Raw genomic sequence first — 23,451 nt, forward strand, 5'->3', positions numbered from 1 at the left:
GGGGCGAGCCCCGGGCGGGCGGGCGGAGGCGCTCCCCGAGCCGCCGGGGGAGCGGCGGGCGGCTCCGGTTTCCGAGGCGGATTTAACCTTTGCGGCGCGGGCGGGGGGGTGCCGGCCATGGGGCGGGCAGGGCCGGGCCGAGGCGGTGCCTGGGGCTCGGCGCCGGGCTGGGCTGGGCTGGGGCGCAGCGCGGCCGCCGCCTCCCGCCGCGGGGATGAGCGCCTCGGCGGCCACCGGCGTGTTCGTGCTCTCGCTCACCGCCATCCCCGTCACGTACCTCTTCAACTGCCTGGCGGCCACCGGCAGGTGAGCGGGACGGGCCCGCGGGGTGTTCGTACCGGAGGAGCGGGGTGCGCGGGGCGAGAGGGGCGAGCGGGGCGGCCTCGCCGCTGCCGGGTGCTGCCCGCGTCCTGTGACGGGAGCCGAGCCGGGATGCGGCGAGAGCGGTCCCGGGACCCGCTCGCTGCCGGTGGCCATCCCCGGAGCGAGTCCCGTGTCCCGACTCCCGTGTCCCGTGTCCCGCGGGGCAGCGCCCGCTCCCGCCGGGACCGCGGCCTCCCCCGGCCATTGGCCACCGAACCCCAATTGCGCTTCAAGGCGAGCGGAGAAGCCGCCGGCCCCGGAGCGCTCCCGAGCCGGGGCTGCCCGCGGCACCCGCAGCCGGCGCCCCGCGCTGGGAATGACCCCGCGCCCTCGCCCTGCCAAAAACCGGGATCCCGGCACAAACCGCAGCCTCTCCTCATGGCAAAACCCGCTTCGCTTAAAGGTCTGCGTGGTATTTTGTGGTTCCACAGCCCGGGGTGTTTTGCAACTTTACTGAAAAAATATTTGCTTCTTGTTTTTTGCTACATCTGTTCCTTCCCCATTTTCCTCCTTCTGGCCCATAACTGAATTTTTGTTTCTCATTGCTAGAGTAATGTCAAATAACACATGGTGACTTACTTGATTAGCTGCCAATATTTATTTCAAATTGATAGACTGCAGTGAAAAGTCGCTGCAATATTAACAGCTGTAACGGTATGAAGAAATTCATCACTGGGAAAACAGACTAGCAGGAGATTCAAAGCATAAAATAAATCAACAAGCTAGTACTGCTCATCCTGACTTAGAAACTATGTGTGTATATTTTCTGAAATATTTGGTCTTGCAAGTTCTTTGCAATAGTTTAAAGTCAAGTTTCACTAAGGTTAATATTCTCATAATATAATTTGTTCATACACAACTTGTTTGCTTGATACAGGGTGGTACTATGTATAAAATGATGTACCAGATATTTTTAGCTTATGCTTCTGGACTTTACCTAATTTTTCCATTCATTTTTTTCTCTTGCACTAGTGAAGACTGAGGAGGAGAATCTTACCTTAAAGAGAGCTAAAGATAATTTACACCCTTAGATCTATGGAACAATTTTAAACTGCTTTTCCTAGCTTTCATTTTCTTGGAGAAGTAGACAAATTTACTTTGTGACAAAGATTTTTTGTGCTCTATGCCACTCCCACTGTCCATGCAGTAACATTATAGCTCCATCTCCAGGGAAAAGTTCCTTTTGCCTGAGCCCACCTGTGCTGGTCACCGAACCTGCTCAAGTGGTCCTGCCCAGCCAGAGAGCTCTCTGGTAGCATTTCCATAACTGAACATCAGCCCAGGTCCATAAGAGGTGCCCACACTGCTACTCCTATTCCACGGGACTGATGTGATTTATTTTTGAATTTGTAATCTACTGAGTAGATAATTTATTACTGAAGTTAGATAAAACGTCCCCAGTGATCCTTTTTGGCCTTGAAATCTCTGTGGGTTTGATCCTCATCTTTCCCTTTAATTTTCCCATAGTTTCTGTTTATTTCAGTTTGAAAACTGATTTTAGTTAGACAAATCTAGATTTCTGGATATGTTGTTTATCTAGTTATTTTTGTATTTTCTTTTTTTAGCTGATCACACATGCAAAGAGAGGCAGATAAATTCTGCAAAACCATAGGATGAATACTATGGCAGACTATGCAATAAACTTTAAAATCTGTATTTTAAATTGTTAAAAGTTGCTTTATGAGTATGTGTGTTTGGGGACAGCTGGCTGACAAAGCAAAATTCTGTCAATTTTTCTTTAAAATTCTTGTTTGGTTTTTTTTTTTTTTTTTTTTTTTTTTCACCATACTGTTGCAGTTCCTGGGTGATCGTTGCAGTTGGATTGCTGGTTCTGGTTCTCATTGCTCTGTCAGCTCGCATTCTTGTCAAGAGGAAGCCACCCAAAGACCCCCTGTTCTATGGTAAGTGTGCTGAAGCTGAGTGGCCTGGCTCACCCATGGCTTTGCTCTGGGCTCCTGTGGCTCCTGCACTTTGCCTTGCTCACCTGCAGAAATGACAAGTCATGTTTTCCTCTCTGCTCCTTTCTGCTGTCCTTCCTCCTTTCATTTCACAGTCAAGGCTGTAAACTCCATGTGCCCAAGATTTTGGAAAGGCTGCACAGTCCTTCCTGCAGACACTGACCTTCCATGCAGGCTGTGCCTGCAGCTCCACAGAATTTCACATTCCTCAGAAAAGCTTTCTGAGAGCTGTGTTAACCAACCACTAATTGAAAAATCCTGAGCTATATGGGAAAGTCATATTGTGTGCTGAATAGCTGTGACCTCAAAGTTGACACATCCAGTTCAATAGATCTCTGCCTGACAATTTAGTGAACTGTGTGAATTCCAAGTATTTATTAATTTAATTTTTTTCCTTTTTCCTATTACAGTTTATGCTGTATTTGCCTTTACCAGTGTAGTGAATCTAATAATTGGACTGGAACAGGATGGAATTATTGATGGATTCATGACTCATTACTTGAGAGAGGTAAATAGTAGTTTGGCTTACAAATGTAAATAAAATCTTCAGTATAAATAACTTGCTGTAGTATCTGTCACAGAAAAAATAGCCACTCACACATTCAAAACAGTCTTCTTGAATTTTGTAGTTGACCTGCTTTGTTATTGTTGTGGATAAAGCCCTCATTGACTTGCAACCTCCTGACTCATTTGGCAGAAATAATGTAGCTTTGAAGCTCCATTGTCGTTACAGTTAACTTCAGGAACCCTGCTCTGAGTTAACTTCTGTGGGAATTGAAGGGCCTGGACATGATGGCAGAAAACCACAGGGAGCACTCAGGAGTGGATGAGTTACCACACCAAAATGTGTTGCTAAGAAGAAAACAAAATTGCCCCTTTATTTTTGCCTAATCACTTGACCAGAAGGAATGAAAGTAGAGTTAAAAAATGATGAGGCCAGATCCCTAGTCAGCAGAATCTGCTGGCTGCTGAATATCAACATCCACCAAAAATAGCTCAGTAAGAGCTTGACAGGAAAGTCACTGAAGTCATTGAAAAGATTCCATGAACTTAAGTGTGAAATGAGTTGGACCCTACAAGGTTCTATGTTGACATCCATATATTCATTACTGCTGTAGATCTCTAGGCTGCTAAATATATCTGTGTTTGTTGTATGCTGAATCTATCTTTATTTTGTAGCTTTTTGTCACTAAAATATGGAAAAGTCATATTTTCATAATGTGGCTGAGTAAAGCTGGCAGTCGCACACAGGAGTTTCCATCTTGCACCCCTTATTTCAGATGTGGAACCCTTCAGTTCTGCCTGACCCTGCCTGGGTCAGCTCTGTGCTGGGAAATGTGCATTGTCAGCCAGAGGCTGAAATGTGGAGATTGTCAGTCAGAAGGGGAGATGTGGAGATTGTCAGTCAGAAGGGGAGATGTGCATTGTCAGTCAGAAGGGGAGATGTGCACTGTCAGTCGGAAGCTGACATGGGCATTGTCAGTCAGACACTGTACCACTGCTAGAAGGAGCCTTGGTTACTGCTCTGGGCTTGTTTGCTGCTGTCCTTTCTGAGTTGTTTCTCTCTCTCTGAGCTCTGTGTGTTCTCCCTACCCCATTTTCAGGGGGAGCCCTACCTGAACACCGCCTACGGCCACGTCATCTGCTACTGGGACGGCTCTGCGCACTACCTGATGTACCTGCTGATGGTGGCAGCCATTGCCTGGGAGTGAGTCTGGCTGGCCCCTGCTCACCTGCCCTGCACTCTCACATCACCTACAAAGGCCTTTCTTTGCCATGCAGTACTTAGATTTTTGTTTTGGGATGGTTTCCTGTTGTACGCTAAAGCAGCGCTGTTGGAATTTCATTACTTTTAAGGGTTCTGCCCTTGCCAAGTTACCCTTCCTCTGAGCTGACTGAGCCCACAAAGTGCATGGAGATGCATCCTGCCTTCACCCTGCAGTAGACTGTGGCACATCTACATGGCTTTGTGTTAGCTAAAAGCTGAAAGAGGATATGCACTAAAAGCATGTGTGAAAAAAAATTGTTTTTCAAATAAAAAATTTATTATAGAAAAAATGTATTGCTTAGCACCATGATGATCTCTCATCCCTGTTAGAAAGTGACATGAAGTTTAAGAGAAAAAGAAGTTATTTCTAGAGATTCTTAAGCTTCTTGCTGTTGAATAAAGAGCTTCAGAGAGTAAGCACTTAAATTCCAGAGACAAATGTACCTGCTGGTAACAGTAGCATTAACAGCATGAAAATAATTATTAATTGTCTTATAGTTTTGTACGGCCTGTGATGTGCAAACTCGTGCAGTCAGCCTTCAGAGGAGTGACACAACAGCAAATAACTGAGTATGCCCAGAGCTGTGCTGTCCCTGTGGTAACCTTGTCCCACACCAATGCAGGATTCCTCCCTGGTCCCTCTCAGAGGCAGCAATCCACTCTTGACTTGTGGTACAGGTTTTAAAAGCCTCCACTTGGTAAAACACAACCCCAGCAATGATTGTAATATTTAGGGTAGGGAATTTTTAGAAACAGTTCAATAATTATGTCTTGTTTCTTTTATTAACAGACAAAGCTATAGAACCATTGGTCTCTACTGGCTGGGTTCCATTATCATGAGCATCATTGTCTTTATGCCTGGAAATATTGTGGGTAAGGAACTAATTTATATGACCAGCTTTTTCCTGTGAAACATTTTCTAAATTCAGATTGTGCTATCTATATTTTAGTGCAGTGTTGGTTCATTTCTGTATTAATATGAAAGAGGTATTTTAGGAATATCAGTAAAGAGATACAAGATATTCTACAATTTAAATATGAGGAAGAAAAGATGGAGACTAGGGAAAAAACCCTTAAAATTTACTTTGCTTTCAAGGAGAAAAAAACAAGAATTGTGTTTTGATATATGTATTATGTTTTCATCTAAACCAGGTTTAAGTAATGAGACAATAATGTCTCTTAGTATCATAAAAAGATAAATCTTACTTTGCATGAAATTTCCAATTTGCTTAGAAGTCTGACTTTCCAACAGCTTACAAGAGGCACCCAAATCACCTTTAAAAGTCAAATCTGGAAGTTATTCTGTTTTCAAACTAAATTTAACATTCCTATATTCTAACATAAATCTGTACTGATTGCAGTAAAAATATTGACATCAGTGTTGCTGGCACGTGATCCATTAAGGGTGAAACCTTTCTCAAGAAAAGATTTCCTTTTTAGCTGAGCTTAAACTGCTGCAAAGTTGACAAATGCTCAGCTGAGAAAGATGTTGATGTGTCCAAATCCTGCAGTCAGCTTTGGGGAAGGTCACTTTGGTCCTGCTTTTCATGCCAGAGGAGGAATATTCATGGTGCAGGCTGGGGCCAGCCCAGCTCCCTCCCTCCTCTGAAGATAGATCACCACAGAGAAAAGCAGTTTAATGTGACTCTCCTGTCCTCTTTCCTCTTAGAAAGCCTCTCAAGATCGTGCCTGCCACTTTCCTTTCTGGCACACAGAGTAGCCAGTGTCAAAGAGACATTTCCCTGGTTTACCTGAGGCTGAGGAGAGCTCTCTGAATGTTTTGTCCTCAGTACAAACTTTTGGGAGAAATCAGCACTTTGGAAAACAAATGCAATATTGGATCTTGAAAAATTGATACATTTTATCCCCCATTTTAAAAAGAACAAGGTCTCTGCTTGAAGCAGGTTCCATTGAGATGTTTGAAAGCTGTCCCATCCTATACCCAATGCAGTGACAGATGTGGCTTCCCATCTTCTCAAAAAGTCCCTAGTTCAGAAATGGCTCCCTGTCTCATGGGCTCTTTTACCAGTGCCTCTACTTCTGCTGAGGATGTGATTTTCAAGAGGATTTGTGTGTTAACAGTGATTTCTAATGTTTTATGTTTATTTGCATTACCATAGTTGCTTCAGGTTTGATGTTATGTAGCATAATTTTTAATTCTTCTGCAACAGAGCTTACAGATTCTCATAAATCTTGTAATAATTTTTCAACAGGCAAATATGGAGCAAAAGTGTGTCCTGCAATTTTCCTAAGTATCCCATATGTCTGCCTGCCCATATGGGCTGGGTTCAGGATTTATAACCAACCTTCAGTGGCTCACGACACTCCAGTCAAGGTAATTCTGTTGTATCTCAGGGCTGGCTCCTCTTAGGGCAGCTGAAACAAGCTGGCTTTTTCTGGTGGGTTTTACAGATCCCTGGTGAGCATGGAATGTGCTGTGACTGCTCACTCTTATGACAATTGCTGTCTGGCTTTGAAGACTGCAAAAATATCTATACTGCAGGATATTTCATTATGGTGGAATAAAGAAAAAACAAAAGAATCTCATGTCTGGAGTAAGGAACCCATTCATAAGTGTAATTGTATTCCTAACCTCTACCTATTCAATTTCTGTCTGATTCAGTTTCTTAGCTGATGAAAATAATGGCATTTACCAGCTTCTTAAAGCACCACAAAATCCTGTAGACACACTGCAGGAAAGCACTCTTCTGCAGATGGCTTACAGATCTCATGTAATTTAAAAAAAATTTTATGTGCTTTCTGTAATATTGGATTTTACAGGTGAGACCCTGTACATAAATTGATACAAAAATTCTTTACACATTTCTTGTAAAAATTCTGTAAAAACTTTTACTTAAAACTTTTTAGACTCTGCCTTTGAAATAGCTAGATGGGTTGTAATAAGATTAACTGAGCCATGAAAATAATCTATCAATAGTTTATGCACTGTTTTATAAAAAAAAAGGTAAAAACCCCCTGCAGTACATAGCACAGAACAGATTTTTAGCTCCTAGCTGCTGTAGGCAAGCCAGTTTATTGCTGCAGCACTCCCCATCAGTTGTAAGCAATAGAATCAATTAATATTTTTGCATCACAGGAGCTCCTGTGGTTCATTCTGTCCCTGCAAACAGGGACAGAGGTGAAGGGTTGGTGGCTGCTCAGAGCCAGCAGGCAGCCAGAGCGTGAGTGGCACAGACAGAGTGACAGCAGGACAGACAGCACAGACCTGCCCAGAAACACAACAGCCAGCCAGCCCTTCTTAGGAGGAGAGAGAAGCACAGAGGGATGCTCATCTCTCCTCAGGGCTGAAGAACACCTACAGAATCACAGGTTTTAGGGCAAATCCCTATGGAAGGCAAATTGGAGGAATCTTCAGGTGCTAAACATCCTGCACAGGCTCACAGGAGCCACCTGCCCCATCCCAAAGCCATTTGAGTGATTCATTTGAAGGAGACTCTATTCCTGGCCAGAAGCACTTTCTTTAGACTCATCCAGTCTAGTTAAAGGTAGTGATGGCAATTTTTTACTGCACACACCAGTGGGAGCAGCCATGGATGAAGGATTCACTTTGTTTTCCTGGTATTAAGAATACTACAGAAATAGACATTATAGAAAATATGTGATGGACTGATTACTTGCTGAAATACAGCCATGTCTCCTGGGCTTGCCAGGAGATAAACTGCTTACCTAGGTTTGATATTTTAATTTAGTATATATTTCAGAGAAACTTAGATTTAATATTCTATTTCAAAAAGAGAGTTCAGGAAAAGCTGATGACCTGAAAATTTAACATTGCACTTCTTTGTGAATCCTTTTCTGGAAACCTAAACTTCCCTGCCTAGAAGGTTGTAGAAAAAGCCTTGATTTCTTACACTGGGACCTCATAGCTCACCCAAGCTGTTTGTTTTTTAGAAGTTGTATTTAGTCTTCACAGGTAAATTATGCTCCATATCTGGGCATGCCTTTAAATCTTAACGTTACTACTCATGAATTTTTCATGCAGCTCTTTCAGTCCCAAATTAAGAATTGTTTCCAGGAAATAATTGTGTTTAATGCTACTAATCAGTGAGATAATCATTGTAAGTCCTGAACATATCAGTAGCTCATTTGGAATTAGCTGTAAAATTAAACTTTTTTTAACAGTAATTATTCAGAGTTGGAATTAAAAGGTTTAGGAAGAAAATGTAGCAATGGTTTTAAACATGCTATTATTAGTATATAGGAAAATACTGACACAAAAGCAACAGAAGCAAAGTGTGTTCTGTTGGCCAAGGTATACATTGCTATAATATTATTACAAACCTGTTAGTTAAAAAAATAATCACTGTGGGGGTAGAGGAAAGGTGTTCAAGTTCTGGTTGCTTTCATTGTCCTTGCAAGATTGTTTCTCCTGTTTAAATGACTTTATTGTGAGTATCTTGATCCTGTGTGCTTTTAACTGTGCCCCTGCATCCTAATTTTTGTTCTGCACTTTGGAGACAATTCCACAAGTGTATAACAGGAAGGAAATCAGGTTTTTCTTTTGCTGCCTGCATGCCAACAAGCGGCCAATAAAAAGGAAGAGGAAATGAGTAACACACATACACGGGGAAGTTTTCCCCCTGAACTGCACAAAGATACTCTGATGTGTTTATAATTTTGTCTGTGCCTGCACAATGCAGACAGTGTAGCTCAAATGATTTCCATGTAGGTTTTACTGTGTAGGCAAAGAGATGCCTTTGGTTCCCCCAAAGCACCTTCCCCATTAAACATGGAAATGCAGAGTGGGATCCCTCCCCTCTGTCCCTGCAGCAGGGGATTCCTGTGCTGAGGAAAGGAGGCACAAGGCCAGAGCCAGGCCTTGGAGCTGCCTCAGTGCCACCCCAGGAATTCCCAGGGTTCAGGGACAGAGGAGGAAGGGTTTCCTCATACTCCATACACACACAGGTTTCATTCTCTATTTCTGCACTGCACACTGACATACAATATTTGCTCACTGAACTCAGCAGAGGACTCAGCCAGCCACAGAAAAGCTTTTATTTTATGCCAGTGATAGTCCATTAGTTTTAATAGTGTCACAAGATGCTGAAAACCAGCATTCAATAATGAGATGGATCCAGTCCTTTTACAAAGCATACTAGATTGAACTTCAAATGTCTGAGACAAACCTACATTTCCAAGGCTTTTCTACATAGGGACATTCAGGAAAACAAATGATTTCCAATTACAAAAAGACAATTCTGAAGAAGTTATGCTGCTTTAGAGCCTTAGGTGATTGCAGAGTTAGTGGTTATTTGATTTAGGTTGCTTGAAATGACACTAATCTGTATTGAGTGGCTTCAGTTGGATCCATCCATTTCTAGAGTTTATTCAGATGAATGTTCCTCACTACATCCTATAAAGTCTGGAGTTGCCTTTCTAGGTGGGAATCTTTCTGTCTCTGGAATCAGTGGACAGATGGGATGTTTTGTGATGTTTCACCCCTCCAGCCTGTGTGCAGGGGCTGCTCTGGGGTGGAAGGCAGTGCCAGGAGCAGGATGTGCCCACAGCCCTGTTCTGTGTTGCAGGTGGTTCAGGAGGTGCAGAAGAAAGGACTCCTAAGGCGACCAATAGATTTAATGCTAGCTGCATACCTCATTCTGGCCACGGGCTTTTGCATATTCAGGGGCATGGTAAGTTGAAGATATTTTAATAATTTAAGCTGATTTTCAGTCAAACTTTTAAATTTGAGTCTGTATGAAAAAGCACTTACATTGTGGTCAGGGGAAATCCTGTAACATTTGGGTTCAAACAGGCCTCAGATACAAAAGGATAAATTATATATGATAACTATTGGTGCTTTGCTTCTCCATTTTGTGCTGTGTGCAGCATGTTTTTTCAAAAGGAGGTGCACAACCACCAGAGTAAATAGCATCCCAAGAGGAAATCAACATGACCTAAAACTGTTTTCATTGGTCTGTTGTTCCATTTATGGCCCAGAACATGGAGACAAAGCAACTAAAGTAATTCTATATTCATGTTTTTCTAAGCAGTAACGCATATTTAAAATTATATACAAAACCAAGTTAGTTACACTGCATGAGATAGAGGAGAACATTTCCACCTAAAATGAAAAAAAAAAAAAATCCATGTTGTGAATAACACACATTGTTTCTACTTACCAAGAGACAATTTTTAAAAATGGTTGCTCTCTAACCATAGTTGATTGAATCAAAATTTCTGAGGGAAGGAAGCAGAACTGAAAATGCCTTCAGGAGTAAATCCAGTCATAGGTAAATCTATTCCTTTGTCAGCTCTAATGCATTTTCTGTCTTAAGCAAAATGAAACTTGTGTATCATTCAGTGAGCACAGTTCAGATGTTTGGGCATCTCAGATAACTGCTTGCTTGCTTGATTTGTAGATTTGATCCTTTCTAGAATAATTCAAGTAGGAGGTGATGATAAATACCCAGCAACATTTTATTTACCTAGAGCAGATTGTCCTTTTGTAGTTGTGCTGCTCACATTCCTCTCTCACCTCCTGTTTCTCTAAAAACCTGCCTCTCAGAAATATTTTATCTTCTAATTTGTCAGACTGCTTTATTTCCTATAGATCATGTGACTTCAGAGAACCACTGATACAAGTTAAATAAGCTGGTTTATCTGTAATTTCATTTGTGGAAAATATTGGTCTCATACTTGGTTCTGCAGTCCCACTTTGTTTCTCAAGGAATTTTTTTTGTTGATTTTGAGACTGTGGTCATTTCCTTATAGATTTCCCTCACCAAGCAGGAATTGCTTACTGGCCTTGATTATATGTACAGAAATCAACTGAACTTCTCTGTGTAAGGTGCAGGAACCATAATTTTGTGCAGAAGTTCATAAAACACAATCCATTATAGTCCATTCAGAAGCAAGACCTTTCTTTTCCCACCAAGCCCATGTTGGAAAAGAACAGGGAGGAATATTGACTGCAAAGTTTTGCATTGCCCCCTCAGAGTCACACACCAAATGCACCTGAAGCTGAGCTGTGCAGAATTTCCTGTTCAGCCCTGTAGCTCAGGCATTAACAATGCCACAGACAAGCCCAGGGACCTGCTCACATGCACTGCTAGCTCAGTTTAGAGCAGAATGTTTTGTAGTAGTTTTAAGGCCTACCACAAAAAGTGCAATTGTTGCAATTTATCCATGTTTATTCAGAACTTTTTATTCCTATAGGCATGTAAAATGCAATAACCCCTCCTTTACTACTCTCAAACATTATTACTTTGAGTAGCACCTGTCTCATGCATTGCTCTGCACTGCTGCCTTGTCCCAGTGCAGCTCTTTCTTGGATTACACCCATAGCTTGCTATCCTAAAACTGGGTGCTTATCCTGAAGTTTCCACCCTTAGAGCAATTTTCCATTGGGAAGTTCATTTGGTGTGATCAAAGGCTATTTATCAGAGCAAATCAATAGCAATTATATTTTTACAACAGCACAGCCAACTGGCTAAATTCTTTCCCAGTCAAAATCTTCAAAGCAGGCTGCCAGCCCTTCCTCACAAACCCACTGAGTGGGAGCTGAGAGGGCTGCATTTCCCCTTTTATTTGGTGATCACATGGATCACCTTTGCCAGCTCTGTGCTGCAGACCATGAGCACATCCCTAGGGCTGGTAACACCAGGTTGGCTGGTTTCAGAACAAATTGGTCACTGGAAGTTGTTTTAAAACCTCTTGTCAGATTGCCCTGGACTGCCCTGCGGAGCTGTGCCGCCTGTACATCCAACTGCACGAGCCCTACATAAAGGATCCTGCTGCCTACCCCAAGCTCCAGGTAAAGCAGGGAGTGGGAAGGAGGGATTTGTGAACAAGGATGAAGCCATCTCTGAAGGCTTCAATGTGGGAATTATCATTCATGGCAAATTAAAGGGTATTTTCTAGTACCATTTCTAGCTATTGTAGGATACCAGCTCCTCGTTGTGATAAGCTTAACTTAGGTTCAAATTGGTTACATGGAGCTTCACATCCTAATTATTCAGGGTTCTTTTAACACAGCCCATGAAACAGATCTGTGTGCTTTTTATGTTCATTTCCCCTCCTTAGAAAGGCAAAACAGACTTTCAGTCAGGAATCATGGAGCAAGAAGTGGTGCCGTAGGACGAGATTCCTCAGGCTCACATTGCACCGCCATCCCCAGGGACACACTCTTGAAAAAGGGCACTGCACACAAAAATCATTGCAGATGGGGGCATGTTGTACTTTAGTTCTGCAGAATTTGATGTTCACATTCTTTTGCAAGCCTGGCTGCTGCACAGGGACAGGGCCCAAAGCAGTCAGAGGACACAGGGGTGAGGAAACGAGCAGAAAGCAATTGTCACTGCTGGATGAGCTCTTCCTGGGAAAGGGAGGGCATGGGAGAGCTGTGTCCCACAGCTCCCAGCTGGGAGTGCAGTGGGGCCTGACAAAGGCTCCCTGTGTTAAGGAGTTAAGCCAGGCCATGCTTTTTGGCATGGTCTCAAGATAGTAAGGGGCAGGAATACACGTCCTGGATGAAGGGTGTGCGGATGGGGCAAGGAGACAACAGCCACCCATATCAGCAGAGACCCTAGGGTAGCTGGATCCAGTCAATAGCATCCAGGTGTGACAAAATAGCCTGGGAATCACTGCTGCCAGAAGTGTAGCTTTGAGTGGTCTCAACTTCTCAGCGAGCAGCTTTTTTGGTTTTTAAATGCACCTCCCTCACACTGCAGAGGAACTGATATTTGTGTTTGGAATGCAGATGCTGGCATACATGTTCTACTCTGTGCCGTACTATGTGATTGCTCTGTATGGCCTGCTGGTGCCTGGCTGCTCCTGGATGCCTGATCTGACCCTCATACATGCTGGAGGACTGGCTCAGGTATTTCTTTGCAAAATCTTCACTTTTAAATTACATTATAATAAGTAGAGACCTATGGAAGAATAAGGGGCCCAGGGCTTGATCTTCCCATGTAGGTTTAGTGCTGATGTCACCCAGATCACCTTTCAGACCTGTAAAAACCCCTTAATTTAAGAGAGTGAATAATCAAATCTACTACTCTCTAATGACCACATTCTTGCTTTAGCAGACTTCTCTCCTTCTACACAATGCTTTTATTGGGCTCATTTAAACCTTAATAAGCACCATGCACTCTTTAGCTGGCATCATGAAGGAAGGCCATCTTAAAGCTGTGACAGGCAATCTTAAAAAAACCCAACAAAACCCAAACACAACACAACAGCACAATACATTGTTTCCATAATATGTGTTGGTCAAGTAGGTAGTTTGAAATATACAAAGAGAAAAAGTATCTCCTTGTCACACAAAATGTACAATATCAGTGGAAGATGTTGAGAGAACTCAGGGAACCTCCTGGGCCAAAAACCACAGTAACACTCAGAAGTGTTTGTGTTCCCAACAGCAGACAATGATCATTTTTCTTTTACTCATTCCATTCTGGTTCCCTTAAATAAACAACTGTAGTTAATTACTAAATGGGGCTGATGCTTATGAGAAGACTGACCAAAACAATTCAACAGGAACTAGTAAATGACTTATGAGAGACAGATGAGCATTAAACAGATGAGACACAGGGACAATTGGTTTGTTCTGTACGTAGGAAATGAAATGTGAGTGCTCAGAACATCCAGACAACACAGAAAATAAGCACAATAACCCTGCCACAACAGTGACAACATAGGGACACAGCAACAACTGCAATTCAAATACCACTATCAGAAAAACACAAACCAACACTTGGTTCCTCGGGTCTGAGATAATCATAGATACAAACTAAAATCCACTTTAACTGCCCAGTAAGAAGGGTGGAGTTGTATTTTCTATTTGGGAGCAGTTATCACAGAGAATAGGACTTCTTTTTTCTTCTCTACCAGTTTATAGAGAATCTTGAACTATCATGTGATATCAAAACAGAATCTGGCAAACATTAATGAGGAAGTTTAGATGCTCAAAAGGTATCATAAATATTGTACAACTGTGTTTGGCCAAAATTTAATTAAAAAAAATAAAAAAGCACAAGCTAGCTAAGTAGGCAAGGCTGTGTTGGGAACTTCCTCTACTGACAGATTACTCAGGTTCCATAAATGCCCATAAAATCAAGGAAAAAAACACTCCTTCAAAGATTTTTTAACACAAGAGAAAGTAAATCAGAAGTCCGAGTGTGCCAACTATCACAACCTTGCAAACTTACCAGAAACCTTAGCCTCCCAGTCTGCTTGGTTTGGGTTTCCCCCCGCCCCACCCCTTTTATATGTTTCCTGTAACAAATAATCACTTTTTTTCTTTTTTTTTAACAGTCCTTTTTACCTTTTGTACCTAAACTTTGTTGCTGAAGTCTAAAACCCCTCTGTTGTTCTTTGTGGTTCTGCCTCAGGATGTGCATTTACACATTAGACTCACACCCAACATTTCCCATTTCACTGTTTAAAGCTCGTCCTGGCACCAGCAAATGCTGTGGGCTGACAGAAACTGATTAAGAGAACTCTATGTTTCTGTTCTCTCTTCCTATTTTATCTTGCTTCAAAAAACAGTTCTTGACATTTGGGAGGGTTTTTTTTGTCACTCTGACTTTAATGCACTGCAGGATGAACTTCAGTTATCCAACAAGTGCACATGATTTAATTGATTTGAGTTAGTAAACTGTGACCAACCTGGGATGTAAAATGCATGTGACAAAGAATTGAGGGCTCTTTCTTGATTATTTGGGTTTTGAGTATTTGTCATTTTGAAGCAAAAACCACATTTACAGATTTGTCTACTGTTACCTTAAAACACTTAATTGATAATTAAAACACATGTAGTTATCAAAACACATTTTCTTCCTCTCACACACAAGGTCCAGTAAAGCTAAGTGTCTCAGGGTGGAAGCAGTGGGCACTGCTCCCTGGGAATGAACACTGCTCCTACAGATGGGGAACATGGAGATTTTAATCATTTTTATTTCTATCATTATCACGTACTTTTTACAAAAACAAGTCACAAAATGTGATGCATCTAAACTAAGACCCTCCAAAGTGCCTACTAGCCTTTCACACAGACACACACGTGCTGATTTTCAGAATCACAAATAACTCTCAGCTGAAATGACTCCATTACTAACATTCAGACTCCAAAACCAGTTGTGACCCAATAATTAGACTTTCTGAAGCTTCAGGAGGAGCTCTTTGAATTTCATATGAGTGAAGTACCAGGAGCTTTGATAACACAAAAGGGTTGGAACAGCCTCTGAACTTAATTAAACTGGTATTTCCCTATGCAAGTGAGCCACGTGAGAAGGATGAAGAGCCACAGCCTTACTAGCCAAAATCAGTCTCACCAACTCTCTGCAGCCCATTTCTCTGTTTTGTAGAATGTAGAAAGTTTACCCCTACTCCCTCTTAGTGTTTTCCATACTCTGCCTTTTTTGTGGCTACTTTCTGCAGTGCTTCTTGTCTACCAGAGACCCTAAATCCAAAGAACATGTTTTTCTAGGTTACTCCCCTTCTATTTGATGGCTTTGTTAGGCTCATGAGACCAGGTCCAAACCCTTCCAAAGTTACAGTCTTTGCCTGATTTTAGTCAGTCTTAGAGAGAAGGCACAGAGTGAAGAAGGACTCCTAACCTTTTTCTGGGTCTTTCCTCTGTCCTTAACTGCAGGGTAAAAAACACTTGAAATACTGCCTATGATTAGGCAACAAGGCAAAAAATACTGTAAAAATTCCAAGTGCAGACTGCTTCATAGAGACAAGCAGGCCAGTGAGAAGCAGGCAGACACAGGCTGCAGTGTCCAGCAGCTTCCACCTGCTGGGAGTGCCCGAGGAGCAGAGTGGCCAAGGCTTCAGGGGTGACAAAGGCTGCATGCTGGGCATGTAAGGCTACCTTAGGAGGATACCTGCAGCATCTCATCTGGTGGATTTCTCAGCCAAGGCTCAGGGGTTTGTTGGAGCCTCCAAATGCTCCACTTGGAGAGGGGATCAGTAACAGAAAGCACTGAGGAATGGCTTATTTGCTGAGAGACCCCAATGACAGCGAGGTAACAGTAGACTTAAGGTTTCATCAGCCTACTGCAGACAGGCACAGAGCTCTGCAGGGACTGACAGCTCAGAATTTGGGGTTTGGTGCCAAACTCCCCAGAATTTGGGGTTTGCTGCCAGTCTGCCTGAAGGGAGAGCAGCACTGGGCCACTGCTGAGTGAGAGATCTGCTTTTAACACATATCCCCTGCTCCAAGTAAGAAAAAAAAAAAGAGGGGAAAGAAAAAAAGTAGCAACAGAGAACAGTCATGAAACAGAAATACAGGAGATTAAAGACATAACACAATTTTCACAGAGGCAAATCAAATAAATTAAAAAAAAAAGACCTAAATACAGACCTAAATATCCTCCTTGGTAATGAAAGAAGAAGCCATGTGTTACAGTGAAAAACAAGTCTAATAAACAATAACTTCATTATATGGTGCATCATTAACCACTAAAAATCTTTGTAAGCTACAGACAGGACATCATGTTACTGCTTTTTGGTTTTACAACAATTAAAGCTCACTAATGTGCCACAACTCTTATAAGAGACAAGACCACACAGTAAGGCTTAGATACTTGGGCATCTTGGAGGCTCTGGGAGTTCTGAGTTTCAGAGGCATCCCCTTAGAGCTCCTTCTGACAAGGTTTACTGTGAATTGTGAGAAATTTACAATCAACTTACTCTGAAGCACAGCTGGCCATGCTCGCAGGCAGGCAGGCCTCACAATCCTCACAGAGAAGGAGCAGCTTTGCAGCTTCTTCACCCCAGACAAGGCTCTAAAAATGCAGCCCAGAGGCTCTCAGTGCACCAGAGAGCCCAAACCTCCTGCCTGCAGCCTGCTGTCTGTCTGTCTGTCTGTTCCTCTGCTGCCCTGTGCTATGAGGGGGCTTTGCTGCGGGCCTGAGGAGGCTCTGCCAGCAGGGATTGAAGCAGGGGTGGCAGCAGGGGTTGCAGCAGGCCCACCCAGGTGCCAGAGGCAGGGCCTGCCTAGGCAGGTGAGAACAAATGGGCTGCAAGAGACAGAGTGAGTTACCAGGCCGATATAAAAAGGCTGCTGACAATGTGCCCCTGAACATCTGTTTGCAGTGCAATAGCTATTTACAGAAACATGCTAAGTGGCACTCTGCTGAAGTGTGTTTGTATTTGATTTCGTTGATTACTTTGTTTCCTGGCTCAGGTTTGCTCAATGAGCTCTCCCAATTCAGTTGAGGTGGTTGGAATCACCTGAAACCAATTTCTGTTTCTGTTTTGATGGATGGTCTCAGCCTAACCTTTTGCTGGGGTGGTGTATTGAGACACCTGCACTTTATTTCCCCTGCACTTTATTTCCCCTTCTACTCTGCTGTGACCAGAACCATGTTCTACCTGAGGCCAAACTGACTCCTGCTGAAGCCAGAACAGAGGATGTGATTTGGCCATAGTGTACTCCTCTGTGTTCCTAAAATCCTGGTGTCCCAGTGCTCTCCTTATGGTCAAATTGATGTTCATCTTCTCAGATCTCCTCTGCTGCTAGCTAACTAAATAGTAATTAAAAAATTGGACACACAATAGTTAATGGGAATGAGCAGTGGCTTGAAATAGCAGGTAACAGATGGAAACAAAAGATACCGACTATCCTGACACTTCTATCTTTAAATGTTTGTTTATGCTAAAAATATGCTTCAGGCCAGCAAGCCTGTCTGTGCCTATAACCTTCACTGTATGCTCAATTTATGCTTCAAACCAGCCCAAGCTTGAAACCCAAATATTGCAGACATTTTCTGAACTCATCAGGAGTTGTGGGATCAGATGCTGGAACAATCTGGGTTTAAGATTAAGAAGTCCAAACCCAAACCAGAACTAACATAGGTTCCAAGACTCTCCTTTCTAACTTTACTCAGAGGGAGTGTCTCGCTGCTCCCACAGATGCCAAACTCCCAACAACCCTCCCAGGCAGGTGGGTGAGAGCCCTTGCCCTGCAGGGATGTGGCCACTTTTTTGGGGATCCTCTAGCATAAATTATGACCCAGCAAGCCAGGGTGGAATCCTGTACCTGATGAAATTATCAGTGCCACCATGTGCATAAAACAAACCTCTTAGCATGCCACTGATGGTTCCAGTTATGCCTCATACACCAAGATATTAATGATTTTAGTTTAGACTGTATTTTTATACCACTGTGCAAAAGTATGATGGATAATTCTGGAATAAGAATAAGGGCTGGCTTGGAAAATGTCACTGGAGATGCAGACTTGCACGTAGATTATGCCATCTTTCCAAAAATATACATCAACTTTACCTTTTTTTAATATATGTGTTATATACACACCACAGGCTCAATTTTCCCATATTGGTGCTTCTCTTCATGCTCGAACTCCTTACATCTACAGAGTCCCTGAAGAAGCAAAAGAGTTTTTCCTGATATTGAACATAATGTATGGGATTCTTCCTCAGCTGTTCGCTTACAGGTGTGTCAACAAGCCAGAGTTTTTCATGAAACCAAAACAAGAAGAAAAACCAGAATAGCAGAACTGTTTCCAGCTCCTGTCCTTGGCTATGTATAGAGTTGGGTTGGGATGTAACTGAAGTGCTCAGATGGAACCCAAATGAGGCGTGTAAGATGTGTAAAATTGCACAACTGTGTAGTCGCACGGGTCGCTCTGTTTATCCTACTGAAAAAGGGAAAATAAAGACAACTGCCTTTAGCACCACTTCTCAACATTGTGACTTTGCAGTGCATTGCCAGTTCCCACAGCTATTTTTAAGTAAGCTGCTTTGACAGTTTTAGAAATACTGCATGAAGTTAAATAATAATAATGATGTCAGTGTTTAGCCTCCGCACGCTGAGGAATAGCAGTGCTAGCAGTCCCTGCTCAGAGCTACTGCACAACATGAAGGTCAGCATTGTGAAGCATGAAAAATTAACATACATAACTCTGTCACATGCACATGTTTTATTTGTCAAAAAGTATGTCTTGTGGGTCGACCTTGTTAAAAATCCCAAGAAATCTTTTAAGAAGCAATCAACTCTTATGGTAAGACTCCATATATGATAAGCAAATCATATAGTTTTGTTAATTCCCTTCAGGATTCACTTCTGCCAGGACTGCTCACCTGCTTGAAGCTGAGCAGGTGCTCAGCAGCACTTGTGGGCTGGGCACAGAGGGCTCTGAGCCTCAGAGCTTGTGTGTTCCAGAGAGGAGGGTTTTGGCTGTGTCTCTGCAGCTACTTTTGCTAATGCTGCTGGCTCAGAAACAAGCAGCAGCCAACACAGCGACCTTGGTTTGGGCAGCTTACGTTTCTATTTGCAATTACAGCTATTTCTATGCCTTCTATGTGTATTTATATTAAAAGCAGTACACCTAGTGCCTTTCTCACAGATGAAACTAGCTGATACGTTTTAACTGGAAACACTTTATTTTGGGTTTGTTGACTTCTTGGTGTTTGGATTGAAAGAATTTGAAGTCTAATCAGTAACAAGGAAGCAGCTGACATGCCTGTGTGCTGCACCCTGCACGAAGGGACCTTCAGAGCACTGAGAAATGCAGGCTGTAACACTCTCCTGCTGAACACTGCTGTGTCAGAGGAGAGCCCCAGGTTTTACACCTCCAGCCAAAGGGGCAGCTCCAAAACAACCACAGCACACCTCAGGCAGTGCTTGCTGGCACCCAGCATCCCTGGTGCAGCTCCTCAGGCTTTGGGACAGCTCCATCCCAGTGCCTCTTCCCAGGGAAACAAACCCAGCTGGGCTCTCACAGACCGTGCTGGCTCACAGACAGCTGTTTGAGCCTCTGATGTTACTTCTGATGTCTGGAAAGAAACTTTGAATACATTCAAGGTGAATTTAATGACCTCCTGTTATCCAGAAAAGGCAAAGTACAGAAAAAATAAAGATCTCACCTGCACTTGTATCTATTATGGTCAACTCATGTTAACAGAATGTTTTGCTTTAATACTTGACTTACATTAATACCTCACATTATTACACGTATGAAGCCAAATATGACGCTAACTTAGTTGCTTACAACCTCAAACCTTACTCCCAATACACATTCCAATAAATTTATTCTGTAAAAACAATACATTTTTTTGTTTCCTTTTTGTTTTGTTTTGGTGTTTTTTTGGTTTTTTTTTCCTTGTGTTTTTTTTTTTTTTTAGTTTTTTACAGTAAACTCATCAACTACAAACCTTGAATACGCAAAAGATGTTCCAAGGACAAGCATAACAAGGATTGATAAAACCAGACTAAATATGTTTTCACAATAAAAGCTGGCATAAAAATAAATAAAAATCTCTATTATCACAATAGCAACAATAATGTACACAGAGTAATGGATTTGGAATGCTTACTTACTAGTCTAGTTCTATTTCCAAAAGGAAAAAAAAAAGCCAGAATGACAGCATCCTTTTTTAAGCCTTTCATTATTTAAAATTGATGTTTTGTTTTGGTTTCCCATAGGGCTGTATATCACAGTAAGCTTAAAAATGGAAAGCATCCAAATGAATGATTTCAAATTGTGTTGGCATTGGAAAAATCCTTGTATTAATCTAAAGAAACACAAAAAGACTTTCACTAACTCCACATATAGGAACTAAGTCAGATAGTGTACATTACATCATGGTTTGGAGAAGTATTAAGAGTATAACTAGCTAGGTACTTCTAATAAGGAAAGGTATTTTATTACATTATTGAACTTGGTGGTGATTTCAACTGAAGAAGAATTTTTCTTTCATGTTGTAAACTGATCAAAACCCAAGAGAGAATGGATTTAGGAAAATTTAAAATTATGTCTGTACGTGGAAGATTATTGTAGCATTGTATGGAGGGGACTCATTTCTAAGATTTAGTTGTGTTTAAAAATGTTGATTTAGAATGATATAATTTGGAGTTATGCCTTTTCTGTCTCGAAAAGGAATCTAAAACATGTTCAAGTATGCGATATCTTCATAAACCTCAGCCACTGGAAAAGGGCAACTTCATGCAACCAAATAATATGAAAATCAAAAAGTAACCCTTAGAAAAAAGGGTAAAAATGTCATTTCTGCAAACACAACAGATAGGAATGTGAATAATGTGCATACAAACTGGGATGCTGTTGATGGTACTAATGAACAGATGTGGTGACTCATATCAAATCCAAGAATATTAGACAACCAAACATGTAACCTTCTTGTGTTTTCCCTTAATATTCAGCAGTCATTATGTTGGTTAAGTCTGAAAGAGAAAGAGAAAGAAGTCACATTTAATGTAAGAAATAACATGCTGCATCAAACTTGATACAATTGATATTATATTTCCACACTTCTTAGTCACAGGTACAAGTAACCACCTGGTCCATTCAAACGAATTTTTTTCTAGAGAAAACTGCTTTGTTGCATCAACCAAACATATCACTAGAAAATATTAATGAGCACAGTTTAAAAGTAAGCATTTAGGCTGTATTCAATAAGCAGTTCCAGTGATATATGTGGGTGGGTTTTCCCCCAGTCACTCCATTACAAACCTTGTAACACACTTGAGGCACAACCAAATTTTGGTTTTTTCCACTGCACAAAATCACTGATGGGGTTCATGCAGGAGCTCAGGCACTGCTGCATTCCTGGATGTCCAGCCACAAGAACACCCTCTTGTTCAGATACAGGAAAGCTTAGCAAGCATGAGCAAAGATAAACATTTTCATCTCTAAGGGATCCAAGTGCTGCTTCTGAAAAGGAAACAGCTTGGCTCCAGTTCACTGTAAGGTGATGACAGAAGAGGAACTCCCACGGGTGAGTCAAGGTCAGCCCTTGCTTTCCCTGACATTAGTGGGATCAGGATCAGACTGTCCTCACATGAACATGGCAAGAGACACAAGTCTTGGTTTCCTCCAATTGAACAGAGGTGGCAAAATTCACTTGGTGGCCCTGGGACAGCAACATGACAGCATGCAGTGCACCATGACCACCCACCTCTGGGCAAGGCATCTCTCCTACAACACTACAACAACACCTTCCCTGTCTTTGGTCAGTGCAGTCCTCTCCTATGACAAGTGCTTTGTCAAGAGTAAAAATGGAAACCTGTGCTGTCCGTGTGGGAGGTCCTGCTACATCCTGGCTAAGGACACACAATCAGGGGTTATTATCAAGTGCTCAGGCTTACAGGAACTACCAGAGCCCTGACTCCCCCAAAAGGGGGAACCACGTGCTGCCCATCCAGCACTCCACCCTCCAGAGGCCTCTCTCCTGTTTCAGAGTCAGGGAGATCATACTTAGAGATGCTTTGGGGGTGTTCACTGCTGTTCCCTTCCCTTCAGACACCCAATTAAACAATTACACATGATCAGTCAATCAAGCCCTGCTTTCTGCTGAGCTTCCCACTGGCAGTGGCTGCCCAGCACTGACAGGTAGGGTGGGGTAACACAGCTGCCTCCTGTGCTGGAACTCTCAGATCTAGTACAGAAAGGTGTCCTTTTGGAGCGTGAAACCTTTGCAATTATTACCAAAATTCCCTTCTGGGCTAGGCCCAGAAGATTGGGTATGATCATCCTTATGTGGGTGCTGGGAACACGAACACCTCCCCTCCACACTGTGTCACAGACACAGCTGCTGTGCCACGGGAGGGACAACAAAGAGACAGACAATGCAAGTCATGCTCGAGGCTTTTGGCAGTTTCCAGAGGCATGTTCCCCTCCTGGCAGCAGTGCCAGGTGCCCAGGGCAGCAGGTCCTGTCCCCAGCAGGGAGAGCCGCAGGGCAGGGCAGGCTCTGGCCGGGCTCAGCCCTCCCTGCAGCTCGGGGATGCGGCAGCCCGAGCACCTCCCCTGGTCTCCATGGTTTCACGGCTCTCCAGAAACACAACTCTCAAACATCTTTGTTTGAACGAGCCTCACTGCAAGCTGTGGTACAACATGTGCCGTGCTGCACACAAAGGAGAGAGCAAGGATCTGACTGATTCCAGTGCAAAGTTTCTGTTATCAATGGCAGCACACAGAAAACAGAGCAAGGAACAAAACTAAACCCACAAACTGCTGTCTGTTTTTCTGGCACTGAAGATTACTTCCTTAACAGTGTCTGGCAACTAATTCAGCCATCCTGTACTGTGAAACTGCATGGGCAGAAGGATCATTGTTTACTTGCTCTGTACAATAGTTGTTATTCCGTGTTGCTTTGAGGTCAAAGTGGTTATAGGATTCAATGTACACAGAGCTGCAAATATTTCATCTGTACTGGGTGCTTTAATCTCAACTTGCATTCAGACATTTATGTTTCCTCTGAGTTATATCCCATGTCCTTAGCAGCAGTGCTGTTATCCTGAAGGCAGCAAACACAACTCCTTACACCATATATTATGCCACTATTTTGATTTTTACATAGAATTTTTTACTGTGCAATACTTAGACACATTCTAAAAAATCTTATCTTTTGCTTT

The 23,451-nt window shown here is 42.6% G+C and overlaps 2 protein-coding genes across 3 annotated transcripts in view; one reads left to right on the top strand and one right to left on the bottom strand.

Moving 5' to 3' along the window:
• The first annotated feature begins 155 nt into the window (after positions 1–155).
• On the top strand, positions 156–18,759 carry TM6SF1 (transmembrane 6 superfamily member 1). 2 transcript variants are annotated; one of them, XM_064722313.1, is made up of 10 exons: positions 156–306; positions 2,161–2,264; positions 2,732–2,829; positions 3,926–4,029; positions 4,880–4,962; positions 6,303–6,424; positions 9,636–9,740; positions 11,771–11,863; positions 12,809–12,928; positions 18,379–18,759. In XM_064722313.1, the coding sequence occupies exons 1-10, from the start codon at positions 215–217 to the stop codon at positions 18,568–18,570; spliced, it is 1,113 nt and encodes a 370-aa protein (XP_064578383.1). In that variant the 5' UTR covers positions 156–214; the 3' UTR covers positions 18,571–18,759. The 2 variants fall into 2 exon arrangements, with proteins under 2 accessions (XP_064578383.1, XP_064578384.1); XM_064722314.1 differs by lacking the exons at positions 6,303–6,424; positions 9,636–9,740; positions 11,771–11,863; positions 18,379–18,759 and having other exon boundaries at positions 12,809–13,010.
• Positions 18,760–18,979: 220 nt separating this feature from the next.
• Positions 18,980–23,451, bottom strand: part of HDGFL3 (HDGF like 3) — a 37,815-nt gene continuing 33,343 nt past the window's right edge. Inside the window, exon 6 of the mRNA XM_064722315.1 lies at positions 18,980–21,259. Coding sequence (XP_064578385.1) covers positions 21,254–21,259 — 6 coding nt within the window. The 3' untranslated portion in view covers positions 18,980–21,253. The remainder of the gene's footprint in view (positions 21,260–23,451) is intronic.

This window comes from Zonotrichia leucophrys, chromosome 10 (assembly GCF_028769735.1).
Source record: "Zonotrichia leucophrys gambelii isolate GWCS_2022_RI chromosome 10, RI_Zleu_2.0, whole genome shotgun sequence".
In the NCBI taxonomy this organism is placed as follows: domain Eukaryota; kingdom Metazoa; phylum Chordata; class Aves; order Passeriformes; family Passerellidae; genus Zonotrichia; species Zonotrichia leucophrys.